Source organism: Anguilla anguilla, chromosome 14 (assembly GCF_013347855.1).
Source record: "Anguilla anguilla isolate fAngAng1 chromosome 14, fAngAng1.pri, whole genome shotgun sequence".
Lineage (NCBI taxonomy): Eukaryota > Metazoa > Chordata > Actinopteri > Anguilliformes > Anguillidae > Anguilla > Anguilla anguilla.
The window spans coordinates 1,327,810-1,342,572 of record NC_049214.1 but is presented as its reverse complement, the minus strand read 5'-3'; the positions used below and the strand labels follow the sequence as shown (position 1 = coordinate 1,342,572).

Sequence of the window (14,763 nt, the reverse complement as noted above, 5' to 3'; positions counted from 1 at the left end):
ATGTTTTGAGTTTGTCTCCAGATTGCTGTACTTACACCCAGACCTACTGGCCTCTCAGTGTGAGCTGAAGAAAGCAGCTTATCATTCGGTCAACGTGTATACTATCCTGACCTTTCTGGAGGGTAAAACACAAATGATGGGGTACCGATATATTGCAAGCTCCAATGTAAGTCATGTAAGTATAAGGGCATTGGTTTTAGAGCCTTGGTGTTCTTAAACAATAAAATGTAATGCAGTGATGTATCTTTTCCCCGGGTTAATTCAAAGATGAGCATTTGTAAACTATGGAGTATTAAACCATGCATGTATTATAATTAAATATAAATGTGACCATAACACTGATGCAGTTTTTCTCACGTTATCTGCAAATTAGCTACTAAACTTTAAATTGCTATATAGTTGTATCTGAGTGTAATTATTTTACTTATGCAGTTGTTGACAAGGAAACGTGGGACACCTTGAATAAATTAAGCAGTCAACACTTTTTAATGTGTATTTCCATCGGAAAAGAGTAAAGCTACTCTTACACAATAGCGTTTTTACAATAATGTACATGAACATGTCTAAGGTTTTTCTCAGGTGTGTCTCTGGGACAGTATGCCTCAGGTGTGTCTCTGGGACAGTACGCCTCAGGTGTGTCTCTGGGACAGTACCCCCTAGGGGTGTAGACCCCTGGTCTCAGGTGTGCAGTACCTGCAGGTGTTGTTGATGGAGTCTACAGGGCAGTGGTGGTATGCTGTACCTGCAGGTGCTGTTGATGGAGTCTACAGGGCAGTGGTGGTAGCAGTACCTGCAGGTGTTGTTGATGGAGTCTACAGGGCAGTGGTGGTAGCAGTACCTGCAGGTGTTGTTGATGGAGTCTACGGGGCAGTGGTGGTAGCAGTACCTGCAGGTGTTGTTGATGGAGTCTACAAGGCAGTGGTGGTAGCAGTACCTGCAGGTGTTGTTGATGGAGTCTACAGGGCAGTGGTGGTATGCAGTACCTGCAGGTGTTGTTGATGGAGTCTACAGGGCAGTGGTGGTAGCAGTACCTGCAGGTGTTGTTGATGGAGTCTACGGGGCAGTGGTGGTAGCAGTACCTGCAGGTGTTGTTGATGGAGTCTACAGGGCAGTGGTGGTAGCAGTACCTGCAGGTGTTGTTGATGGAGTCTACGGGGCAGTGGTGGTAGCAGTACCTGCAGGTGTTGTTGATGGAGTCTACGGGGCAGTGGTGGTAGCAGTACCTGCAGGTGTTGTTGATGGGGTCTACAGGGCAGTGGTGGTAGCAGTACCTGCAGGTGTTGTTGATGGAGTCTACAGGGCAGTGGTGGTAGCAGTACCTGCAGGTGTTGTTGATGGAGTCTACAGGGCAGTGGTGGTAGCAGTACCTGCAGGTGTTGTTGATGGAGTCTACAGGGCAGTGGTGGTGTGCAGTACCTGCAGGTGTTGTTGAAGGAGTCTACAGGGCAGTGGTGGTATGCAGTACCTGCAGGTGTTGTTGATGGGGTCTACAGGACAGTTGTGGTAGCAGTACCTGCAGGTGTTGTTGATGGAGTCTACAGGGCAGTGGTGGTATGCAGTACCTGCAGGTGTTGTTGATGGAGTATACAGGGCAGTGGTGGTAGCAGTACCTGCAGGTGTTGTTGATGGAGTCTACAGGGCAGTGGTGGTAGCAGTACCTGCAGGTGTTGTTGATGGAGTCTACAGGGCAGTGGTGGTAGCAGTACCTGCAGGTGTTGTTGATGGAGTCTACAGGGCAGTGGTGGTAGCAGTACCTGCAGGTGTTGTTGATGGAGTCTACAGGGCAGTGGTGGTAGCAGTACCTGCAGGTGTTGTTGATGGAGTCTACGGGGCAGTGGTGGTAGCAGTACCTGCAGGTGTTGTTGATGGAGTCTACGGGGCAGTGCTGGTAGCAGTACCTGCAGGTGTTGTTGATGGAGTCTACGGGGCAGTGGTGGTAGCAGTACCTGCAGGTGTTGTTGATGGAGTCTACAGGGCAGTGGTGGTAGCAGTACCTGCAGGTGTTGTTGATGGAGTCTACAGGGCAGTGGTGGTGTGCAGTACCTGCAGGTGTTGTTGATGGAGTCTACGGGGCAGTGGTGGTAGCAGTACCTGCAGGTGTTGTTGATGGAGTCTACGGGGCAGTGGTGGTAGCAGTGGCACCAGAGCCACCGTGGCCTCGCCTCGGGGGCGGGGCTTCTGCTCTCCTCCCCCCGCCCGCCCATCGCCATCTTCCCAGGGCTCCTCCGCAGCATGGTGTCCAGCACGTTGGCTAAAGGGGGGGGTGGGGGGGGGGGGGGGGGGGGACACAGGGGACAGGTAAGGCCAGGTGGAACAGTCATAATAACAGAGGGATTTGAGCTGAATCCGAAGGATAAGTCTGATACAAACATCTTGTAGAAGTGTATCTGAACCTGAATACAACATCTGAAACAGTCCAGATAATGCACCGTATACATAGACTCTTTCCTCCAGAAGTGAACCGATGACATGTGGAAGGCATTTACAAGATAAGATTAGTGGTTAAAGTGAGCAATTGGACAGAAAATAAAACAACTGTTAATTTGCTGCACCCAACAAAAAAAACGCACTGAGAGAGATTCTTTAAATAGCAGCGCAGCACAGATAAGCAGATGCACATAACGTTCTGGGTTGAATGCAGATACAGATAGCATTGTCTCTGCACACTCCCCAGTGCGAGGTCACATGACCAGGGCAAATAGCAAGGATCAGCACCGGAAGACATAACATCAGGGGAGAGGCAGCTATCATCGGCCCGATAAAATTACAGTCAGGCTGGGCGAGAGAGACTGAATGGCCTCAAAGATTCCAATGTTCGCATGTCCCTATGATGTAAAAAAAACAGATTGAAAAGCCCAAGGACACAGTTATCAGTTAGTACTCCTCACACACTTTATTACATTGCTGGGATTCAGCAGACGATCTTGTCCAGAATGACTTGCACAGATTTCTAATTTTTACAGTATACACTTACACAGCTGGGTATATACTGAACCAATTCAGGTCAAGTACTCTGCTCAAGCTACAACGGTTCAGCAAGTTACAAACCCAGGTTACAAGCCCAGTTCCCTAACCAATAAACTACACGCCTACCTGTATAATACACTGTTATACACTCGTATTAACCATGATCACTAGTGGAGCCCGAATGCATCTTCCTAAAACAACTGAAAAGACAAAAGTTGCCAAGATGGAGCTGTAGTGTTTAAAGGAACGATCAGCAGAACCAGGTTCATAAACCATGTGCAGACAACTGCCAAAACACAACACAACTGGTGGTTAACTCTCTGACGAGGAGGACAGCTACCACTGTGACCAAACTGCTCTCCATTTGTGACCCTGCACCCAAAAGGGTTAATGCTGAGGGGACCCTAAGAGAGCGCTGCCTCTGAGTTATGTTAATAAACCCCAGCAATGTACTTCAGCTCCGATTCAGAGGAAAACCCTTCCTGCCCCCAGCCTGTTTCCAGGCCCACGCAGTCTGATCTTTAGGGGTGTAGGAGGAAAACATGGCTTTCAGCTCTGCATCAGAAGCACATCAGAACCAGACACAGCACTGCAGTGACATCATAATGGGACTGAAGCTCATCACTGCAGTGACATCATAATGGGACTGAAGCTCATCACCGCAGTGACATCATAATGGGACTGAAGCTCATCACTGCAGTGACATCATAATGGGACTGAAGCTCATCACCGCAGTGACATCATAATGGGACTGAAGCTCATCACCGCAGTGACATCATAATGGGACTGAAACTCATAACTGCGGGTGATATTACAATGGGACTGAAGCTCATGACTAATACAATAATACAATGATATTATAATGTGCGTGCACGCACGCACACATACGCATTCGCATTCACACACACACACACACAACACACACACAAGGTAATTCACAGACAGTCACCTCATAATAACCACTTCAAACAAGTGCAAACAGAGCAGCAGATATTCAGAAAGGCAAATTATGATTATATATAATTACTCATATTTCATACACATTCAGCCCTGGTGAGATGACCTTTCTGTAGAGACTGCTCAAATATAAAGCAACATCCATGAGCCTTTTTTAATGAATTAATCCGTTTCATTTTTAATGCACTGGTTTTTAACAGAGAAAAACTAGACACAGAAGAAAGATAAATGAGGAGCAGAGGTTATTACATCCTTTGGTGAAATTTTACATAAATTTACATAAAACTGAAACTCAGGGAAACCAAAGCTATTATTTAACCAGAAACAGGAACATAAAACTGTTGCCCTGACAGTTCGTTTGTCGCTATAATCAACGCTTATATCGCACATTGTACTAACGAAAGCAGCATCGTTCACGCGACTCTGAATCTCTGAAAGGTCATTGGCCGAGGCCTCTCTGTCTCCGTGTGTAAAACGAGTCTAAACTCGTCCTGTTCTGCCACCTCGAGCCGCAATTATTCCCCTTTTTTAAACAAAAGCAGAGCGATCAGCTTTCCTCCCACAATCGGCAGGAAGTAACCCCGAGTCGGCTCTTTCCAACCAGCACGTAACTGCAACCTGACACCAGCTGGAGGGGCGTAAGGGTACGATGCACAAAAAACAAATAAACAAATAAAAATCCCCAGTTGCGTGTTCTACGTGCCTTCAGGTGATCTCTTCTGAGGAAATATTACATACTGAAGAACACGCAGGTAACTGAAACACTTTGGTAAATGAAGCTGATTTGCAGTGAGCAAATTTTGGCAACTACTATTATATTTTTTTTGGAAGCCCGCACACAGACATGTTTACAGCTCAGTTATACTTTGAGCAAAATGCTAAATTACCCAGAACCCCTCCTTCTCACCCAAGGTCCCGCCTTTTTGCCCAGAGCCCCGCCTTCTCACCCAGGCCCCCACCCTCTCACCTTCCTTTGAAAGTAGAAGTATCAGAAGGTGCTTTGGAGGGGCCCCCAATTTATTTTTTTGCCAAGGGCCTCCAAGAGTCTAGGGCCAGCTCTGTGCTCCCTTTAAAATGGTTAGAAGCAGGTGATGTGGAAGTTATGTGGCCTTGTGCTCTGGAGGAGTGAATGTAATGCAAAGACGTTTGCAACTCCAATTATTGACTTAATAAAAATCTAATTTTTGACTAACTACTAAAGTAAATAATGTTTTGTAAACCATACTCGTTCGGTTAGTCGCATCCTATTAGCCAGGCCCGTCACTAGTGGGGGGGGGGATGTGGTGACAAGGGGCCCACAGCTTGGAGGGTCCCACAAATAAAAAAAAAGGAAATTTCTTTTATCAAAAAAGGGGGGCAATATTCTTTCAGGGGGGCCCAGAATTCCGAGCGGCGCCCCCTGCCTACAGCATCTGCAGAGGCGGGAAGCAGGACTGGCGGAAGACATCGCAGAGCCCAGACAGACAGCCCTCTTTCCCCAGCAGTCCTGCGGTTTCACTGCCGCTAGGATAAAAAGCCGCCACAACAGATGGCCTCCCTGGCAAATAAACGAACCCGGTAATCTATCAGCTGGGGCGGTAGACGGGATTCACTGCGGTGCAAACCTGATCCCATATCCAGGAGGATGAGGCCGGCCGGTCACTGCCAGAGACACCGGGAGCTCCCAGCCAGCAAGCCGGTGCTGTGGGAGTCAAACACAGGGGCATCGATCGCGAGGGCGTCCCACAACAGTGCGGACGTACCACCGGAAGATGCAGGGGACAAAAGTACTGGCGAGCGAGCCGGACGCACGGAGGATCGAGATGACTGGAAACGCCGCCGGAGGGCTCGTCTGAGGACGACCCAGAGAAGCGTCGCGGAGCGAGCTGTCGAGGGAGAGAGAGAGGGCTCGCAGTCCCCTGCGGACACTGGGTAGAGAGTGTCTTATGGCCACTACAATAATACAAAAAAATCAATAAATAAATGCACTTTTATACTGATTAGGGCATTGTTGTTGGATGGATAAATCATCAGCAGTGTCTGCTCACTGACGCAGCCCAAGCAGCTTACTACACTGCTTTTAATGGTTCCACTGTCTGATCACTGAAAACACTGAAAACGCATCCACAGAACTGCACCAGCACTCAAATATGCATCAGTTATGTAACAAAATACCGCGTATAAATATCGCCTTAAAACGTGCATTTCTTCCCACGAAAAGCCATTTGGAAAGGGTATTAGTGTTACTAACAACGAGAACGAGCTCAAGAACTTGATAGGAAAATGCACATCGAGAGAGAGAGACTGCAGATCCTGAATTAATACTGACCAGCATGGAGCAGCGATTGATTTTGTCTCTCCAGTCCTCAGACCGTCTACGTCCGCGTTTAAAAATAGCAGATAAAGAGTGTTAGGCAATCTCCGGGCTGTGCCATCCATCTCCCCGCCCGTGCACGGGATAGCTCCACAGTCACAGAGCAGAGCTCCTTACAGACGTCTTTTACTGCAGACAGGCACAGCGCTGCTGATCTATGGGAGTTATTACGCCCGTAGAGCACACAGGAACACGTCTGTTCAGCTCCAGAGACAGAGGAGAGAGGGGAGAGTGAGATCTTACTCCAGGTGGGGGCTGTAAATCAAGCCGTCAGGGGCAGGAGGGCAGAGAAAGACCCCAGCGATGCACCTTGACCTCCTTTTGGGTTTGCAGGAGAGTTCTGACAGCTTCATACATCACCCCCCCCCCCCGCCCCCCCCCGCCCAGCCCGGTCCTCCCACACGTCCGCACATCAAAGATCAGGCTGCGCCGTCCACAAACAGGGGTTACGCGGAGCGGGGGACCAACAAAGGGCCTTTCGCAGGCGCAGCCGTTTCAACTGCCCCCGTCCGGCCCAGAGCCTCAAAGAGGGTCCCGTCTGAATGCACCCGCCCCACCCGGCCCAGAGCCTCAAAGAGGGTCCAGTCTGAATGCACCCATCCCAGCGCCTCAAAGAGGGTCCCGTCTGAATGCACCCGCCCCACCCATCCCAGCACCTCAAAGAGGGTCCCGTCTGAAGAGTGTTCCTCTGAGAGGAGGGGTTAGCGCTCTGAGAGGAGGGGCTAGCACTCTGAGAGGCGGGGCTAGCACTTTGAGAGGAGGGGCTAACACTCTGAGAGGAGGGGTTAGCGCTCTGAGAGGAGGGGCTAGCACTCTGAGAGGAGGGGCTAACACTCTGAGAGGCGGGGCTAGCGCTCTGAGAGGAGGGGCTAACACTCTGAGAGGTGGGGCTAGCGCTCTGAGAGGAGGGGCTAACACTCTGAGAGGTGGGGCTAGCGCTCTGAGAGGAGGGGCTAACACTCTGAGAGGTGGGGCTAGCGCTCTGAGAGGAGGGGCTAACGCTCTGAGAGGTGGGGCTAGCGCTCTGAGAGACGGGGCTAGCGCTCTGAGAGGAGGGGCTAACACTCTGAGAGGAGGGGCTAGAGCTCTGAGAGGCGGGGCTAGTGCTCTGAAAGGAGGGGCTAGCGCTCTGAGAGGAGGGGCTATCACTGAGAGGCGGGGCTAGCGCTCTGAGAGGAGGGGCTAACACTCTGAGAGGTGGGGCTAGCGCTCTGAGAGGAGGGGCTAACACTCTGAGAGGTGGGGCTAGCGCTCTGAGAGGAGGGGCTAACACTCTGAGAGGTGGGGCTAGCGCTCTGAGAGGAGGGGCTAATACTCTGAGAGGTGGGGCTAGCGCTCTGAGAGGAGGGGCTAACACTCTGAGAGGTGGGGCTAGCGCTCTGAGAGGTGGGGCTAGCGCTCTGAGAGGAGGGGCTAACACTCTGAGAGGTGGGGCTAGCGCTCTGAGAGACGGGGCTAGCGCTCTGAGAGACGGGGCTAGTGCTCTGAAAGGAGGGCCTCCACAACGAATTCCCGACATATTTACGGCACCCAGTTTGGTATTACACCTCAATCTCGGGCCATTTTTTTATTTTTTTTTTTAATCCAATATCTGGTCACCCTATGACCAGGTGCCATTTAAAAACACCCTTACTGCCCACTAATACATATCACAGCAGCAGTACGGTGCTGTGCAATATCTCGGCAGAACTGGGAGGAGGTACGGTTTGAAAACCAGAACGGAAAGAGAGGAGGGTGTGGAATTCCTCCACGTTCAGAGGTGTGCGGACGTGGGCTCAGGTTACACCGGCTAAATCCGGCTAATGCGCCGATTTGTCACAGAGTGAAAGGATCATTATTATGCCGTTTGCTTATTATTTATTATGCCATTTCATTAAAGGAGAGCAGACAGTGTACCCTCCTTTGATGATTGATTCATTTTGCTTTATTCAGGCAGGTAGGAAACAGAAAGAGTACCAGACAGCGCACCTCAGAAGGTACCAGGGCAGAGGTTCGAACCCCTGGCAGCCTGGGGGAATTCCCTTCGGGCCGTCCTACTTACTGCCTCCCACGCCCCGTTTCTACAGTGTTGTTCTGTCATACAATGCTTTGCACTGTGACCCAAAGCTCCCACTGAATAATATCCATGTTGATAGTGAAGTGCGCATGGCTATTAAGCACGCACGCTACTGTATGTAATAAGCGTGATGACTCAACAGTGTTAGGGAGAATATTATTTAACGTAACGGTCACGTACGGAGACGCCCACGTGAAGCCAGACGACGGGGCAGAGCCCCAGCACACACGTGTGTGAGCCGTGACATAGAATCTACAGCATCAGGAATTACACAGGAGGAACACACACTGCTCTTCCACTGAGTACACCATGACCATCTCATTTTGTGATGCACTCATAAGAACTGCTGGATATTGCTTGTCACTGTTTGAGATGTCCCACGCCTCTTAACAAAGTCCTGTTGAAATTTTTGGTTCTGTACTGGTCTGTCTCCATGGTGAAAAAAAATTAAGTGTTGTTTATCCCACCCATTAGAGAGAATTTATGTGTATGCTCCCAGTACAGTTTGTTTAAATTATCTACACAGTTTATAATAAAAAACTGATTTGAATAGAAAATAATGATGTGTTGTAAACACCACGAGCACAGAAAAGTTGATTTGAAAGCGCTGGATGTGCACTGGTCTAAGCAGAAGGTGGGTTCTGTGTGCTGTCTGGCTGACGTGCAGTAATCAGGCCGGCTGAGATTACCAGAGCACAGAAATGAAACCGTATCCTCGTGTTGTGAGCGCGCTCAGTGGACTCTGCCTGTGGCCGGTGAGAAAGCCTTTCTTCCACACCATACATGGAGCCGCAGTGCAACACCCATCCCCGAGCTCTCTCTCACACACACACACACACACACACACACGAACACACACGCACGCACACTCTCACACATACACATACACACACACGGACGGACAAACACATATACGCACGGACACATACACTCAAAAACGCACACACACACACAGGGACAGACACACACACACGCACACACACACTCACACAGGCAAACACACACACACACACACACACACACACACACAGAGGGATCTCAGCTAAAGCCCATCACCCCACAGTGTCGGCACACCTGCTGCATATTCATCATTTCCTACAGAGACTGGCTGACCGCGCCAGTTCCCACAATGCCTCAGTCCTCCAGCTGTGCTCCATGCAAAACCCTCTTAAGATACGACCCCCAAACAATCAGAAGCACCAGAATGTTCTATGAGAGCTTCAGGAGTCAGCTTTAGCTGACGCAGAGCTATGACAAAAAAACTGTGGCCATCGAGGTCCTGAGTTTTTGGATATGCAGTCAAATCAGCAGGTCAATAACACTTACAGAAGCAGATGACTTTAGTTTACAACCAGAAGCTTCTACTGGCATGAGTAATTCAAGAACTGAGAACTGTAAACCCTGTGGCCCTCATTGGCAGGGTCTGCTCACAGGTAAACAGGAAGTGAGTGGGTCATAAGGCCAGAGAGCAGTTCCTGTTAATCGTTCAGAAGGCCGCGATCAATTCCGGTGAGCTAGCAGGGACACTACTGATTTTGAGAGGTTTTCAAGTGTTTCTCAAGAAACAGCTAACGAGGAAGTGCTCAGCAAGGACAGCAAGCAGATGTTAGTCAACAGTAAATACATTCGCGTGGAGACCAGAAGATAAGATCAGTAAGCACTCCATGGGTAAATGAGCGGGGATGTATTTTTTGTAAACGCATCCCTCATAAGAGAGGCGATGGTCCCTAAACCTATTACCCAGTCTAAATATTACAGATGCTTCTGGACAGTGAACCAAAACTGAGCTTTCTATCTGAGCAGCGTGAAGGATAATGAGGGGATGTTGGGTCAGAGAGTGATAGCCCTATTGCCTTTGCTCTGACATAACGGTGCACTGCTACAAGTCTTGGACACGTACATTTGTCCTCCAAATGCTGGGGTGTGAAACAATTCTGTGCAAAAAAAAATTTTATCCAGAGGAGACAAAGTATAAACTAGCATTTAGAAGACAACTCTATACTGCTGACAGAATCAGGCTAAAGCAACATTGGGCTGGACATGGTACAGAGTGCTACTGTCAGTTTCTAAACATGTCGCTTTTTAAAATGTACTCAAAACTAAAAACAAAATGTAATTTTTAAAGTCCTTTTTGTTGGTTTGCTTATGACAGCAGCGGTTTTGGACCGTGAGGTAAACTAGTGATTTTACTCATCACACCCATTCCGCTTTTTTTGCTCCCTCAAATTTAGCCAACATGAACAAAAACCCAAGAGATCTCTTTTAGGCCCGTTAAAAATGGCCAAAAATAATTGGCCACGACACGTGCTAAATATGCTACATGGCTAACGTAATGGAGCTGAGCATCAGTGGAGTTAAGTGTTCCGTTGAGTGTACTGAACGCGAATAACCTTTTCAGTTATAATTGGACAGATTGTATGACAGAAAGAAAACGTGTTAACAGGGAGCTACACTGCAAATTTAGAGCCAGAGTATCACGCGAATAGCACGAGATCCTTCGGGCTTAAACAAAGGAAGGGCAGGTATATATAAAGCGGCACCAGATCCCAGTACAGGGAGGCGCTTGATTAAAACACACACGGGTCGAAAGAAATAAGAGTAGATTCACATTTCCTACATCAAGGGCAGCGAACCGAGCGCCTGTGAAGTCTCTGGTCTTACTTAGTCCCAGCCGGACTGCACAGTTAGACTGATTATTACGAGTCCAAGCATAAATAACCGGAATGATTAAACGTTCAGTCCTCCAGCCTTACGGTCAACTGCCCTCATTAACATTACGCGGCTACGGTCATTAACATTACACGGCTGGATCTGTTTCTAAACACATCTGAGCGCAGTTGTGTTTGAACAAGTGTGTGAAATTGTACAGCCTCCGTTCCATATTTTCTTTCATTATTTTTTTCCCTTCTTCTTCTCATTTTTTCCTCTATTTGGTCGTTCTTCTGTAATTTTCATCCACTACCGACCATCACGTATCCCTTTGTACAATTCCCCAGACTGTATCTCAGGGAATCTTTCCTAGGGCTCAGTAATGTAAATGTGAATTGTACTTTCTTTAAAAATTGCAATAAAATACTAATCATAAAAAACATCAAATATATCCCCATTTAGCTCTCTCTGTTTCAGAGCAGGTTACGCAACATTTTTACATAGAATAAACTTTTATAGTTGGGATATTTACTGAAGCAAAAACCAGAAACATCTCTGGCACGCCATGAGTAGAGTTACCTTCCTGTGAATCAGAACGCACACAAGGGCGTTCTTTAACGGCTGCACATGCCACAGGCTAATTTGAACCTCTCAGTTTGTGATTAAAATTCCAGGGGTGAGTTCTGGGCAGCCTTCTCTGCTCTTCAATAAACACTTTATCCTTCTGCCACCCTGGGCTGATCCTCCTCCGTGCTACCATCAACCCCTACTTTCCCCCCCTCACACTACCCTCTGCCCCCTCCCTTCCTTATTCCAACTCTCTTCTTCCTGTTACTTAGCTCCGCCCCCTCTCCTTAGCCCCACCCCCTCTCCTTAGCCCCGCCCCCTCTCCTCTCCGTGTGATCTGCAGAGCTGAAGGACCAGCTGGTCTCACTCAGTGTGTCCGTGAGGCGAAAGCTCTGGTAATCCAGTGGTGTGGGTTACAGGAAGAGGTGGTTACGACACAGCCCCCCTCCCCCCCCCCCCATCCCCCATGCCCCCACCTTGTTCCAGAACCCACAGGTGCAGCTTTAAATCCCCGGTCTCCTCACACCCCCCCCCTCCCCCCCCCCCCCCGCCCCACGCCCCGTCCGTCCGTCCCGCGGAGCCGCACCCCGGACCGGAGATCAGGTTCTGCAGGAGGAACACGATCCGCGCCCCGACAGGAAGCCACGGGACCACGCTGCGCAGGAAACAGTTCTCTCTCCGCCCTCGTCCCTTTTCTCCTTCTCCCTCTCCCTCTCTCCCTCCTCCTGACCACCTCCCGAGTCTTTCCTTTAATGCGCCAATGCAAGGGAACTAACAGGTAAACATCAGAAATATATCACTTTTTTACATTTCCCTTTTTTCATCGCTGAGCACAATGAATGATGTGCCTGTTCCAGCTGTGGCTGTGGATTTATGTATTCGCTGAGCTCTCATTTCTGAATCAGTCTTTCCCCTCCCCCTGCCTCAATGACATTTATTCTATTCGTGAAACGCTTCCATCCTCTACCTTGAGTTTCATTCTTCACTGAGTGTTGCAGATTCCTCAGTGCAAATGCAGTTATTTTGACTGTAAAACAGCTTCATAATGAGCAGCAAGAAAGACGTTCCCCATCAGAAACCTTCTCATTTTATGAAGCACTCAGCGCTAAGAAGAGCGCTTCGCGATCTTGTGATGATGTAAAGCATCCCTGAAGAGCACTCATCTGCTCCCTCTCCATCTGTGGCATTTCTGTCAGGGGGAACAGAGCCAGCTCTAAGAGTTTGGTGGCCTTAAAACAAGAATTAAGCAAAGCAATTAATACAGTAGCGTTACACAATCGTGAGGATTGAAAGAGCCAATCTGCGTATGATTTTATCAAGAAGTAAACTACATGGGTCAAACTGACATAAGACCCGAAAGGGCAGCTGGACAGTGCAGATCAGATAACCTCTGTCCGCAGTCACTCGGGGAACTGATCCGGTTCCTCGTGAGTAAGCAGGCGGTGCTCTGGAGCTCTCTATCGCTCTCTCTCTCTGCCCACGCGCTATCTAGATTTGAGCGGAGCGGAGAGCTCTCTCTCTCTCTCTCTCTCTCTCGGCCTGCGCGTTCTCTGGATCCGAGCGGAGTGGAGAGCTCTCCGTCTCTCTCTCTCTCTCTCTCTCTCTCTCTTTCTCTCTCTCTCGGGCCGCGCGGTATCTGGATTCGAGCGGAGCGGAGAGCTCTCCGTCTCTCTCTCTCTCTCTCTCTCTCTCTCGGGCCGCGCGGTATCTGGATTCGAGCAGGGCGGGGCGGAGAGTTGTTGTTGGCAGCGACGCGCTCGGCGTAAGTGCTCGAGTCGAAACATCTGGTTCTCCGCAGGGCGGGGTGCATCGCGCCGAAAGGGAGCTCTGCCCTCCCCTCTTCACGGGACTGAAGAAACACGGCGGTTACGGTGGGGGGGGGGGGGGGGGGAGGGGGGGGTTCGATCCGGGAGAAACGCGCCAGCGCCTCTTAACTTAACTTGACCGCGGTCCCGCGCCGGACAAACGCTTGGACAGCGCGGCGGTGACATCACCGGCCTCCCGGCCAGAGCCGAGACGCGGCCTGGCAAACCGCCGTCGCCCTCGGCAACCGGCGATGACGCAGCGAACGGAGACGAGAGCATCGCCGCCCGGTCCTGCAAGACAAGCGTCGGGTTTCATCCGCCATTTCCGCCCGCGTCCCGCGTGTCGGCTGGACGTGCGCGGAGACCGCCAGTAAATCTGCGCTAATTTGCCGATGCAATAATATTTTTTTTGTAAGTCTGATATTTTTGACTTTTTACTTTTTTAATAAATAGCCCAGTTTAAAATTGTGCGGTATCCCCACAGAAAGACACTGCAGGGTGACGTTATAATCCACCCGAATAAATGTTTTGCTCTCTGGTACTGGGAGGACAGAGCGACTGCACTGGACAGTATACTGATTCACACAGCAGTTCATTTAAATGAAATATCATTATTTAAAACAGTGAGTGATTCACACAGAGTGAAAGGTAACTCACTGAACTTGTCTTGGCGTCAAATTAAAAAATTTCCTTAAGTTCACTTAAGTTTAAGTGTCTCAGCTCATAAACATAAACTGTCAAAACATGACTAGAATATTAATGAAAGCATTTTTGAGGACAGTAAGTGACTAAAGAAGGTGGTTCTCATGATATTTTCCACATGATAGACTGACTATGACCAATCATATTAAAAATCAATGACCCTTGTTCATGATTCCGAGTGTGCATTTCTTCAATAAACGGGGTACCTAATGCATCTTAAAATGGAAAACATATATTAAAAAGGGGAAAGTATTCCAGAAAGTTAGGTTACAATGTTTCTAAAAGATACAAAGCGTGGATTTTCCTAATTTCATAAAGTAAACTTTCACTAAAAGTGACTTTCAGAATTCAGAGCAGTATTTTAAAAAAAACGTCCAAAAAAATTCATTAAAATCACAATTATGTCACAACAGTTATGCCTTTTAGTATTTAATAACTATGAAGTGGGGCTGCTGGGGGCTGCAGATAATTGGACATTCCAAATTAGTGAGGGAATTGGACATGATCAACCCCACACTGGGTGCCTTGGAAAAGAAGAAAAAAAGAAATATGAACTGATATTAATTTTACCACCCAGAAATTCATTCAAAAAGACCTGTCAAATAAAATCAATCTGGTCTGTATTCAGCATCAAATATTTTCAGTCAGGCGTGAGGCTACACCTCTTCCCCATGGAAACCCTGACACACACACACACACACACACAC

At 48.8% G+C, this 14,763-nt stretch overlaps 1 protein-coding gene across 2 annotated transcripts in view; it reads right to left on the bottom strand.

The window, feature by feature from the left end:
- The window catches only part of LOC118213440 (bone morphogenetic protein receptor type-1B), a 49,382-nt gene that overhangs the window by 10,737 nt on the left and 23,882 nt on the right, over positions 1 to 14,763 (bottom strand). Inside the window, exons 1-2 of one of the 2 annotated variants that reach the window (XM_035392417.1) lie at positions 1,514 to 2,175; positions 694 to 1,465 (exon numbers count right to left, since the gene is read on the bottom strand). Coding sequence is in view for 1 of the 2 variants with exons in the window: in XM_035392418.1 (XP_035248309.1) it covers positions 2,092 to 2,251 (160 nt within the window). In the remaining variant the exon portion in view is untranslated. Of the gene's footprint in view, positions 1 to 693; positions 1,466 to 1,513; positions 2,252 to 14,763 lie in introns of those variants that run through there. The other variant, XM_035392418.1, reaches the window with a different exon arrangement.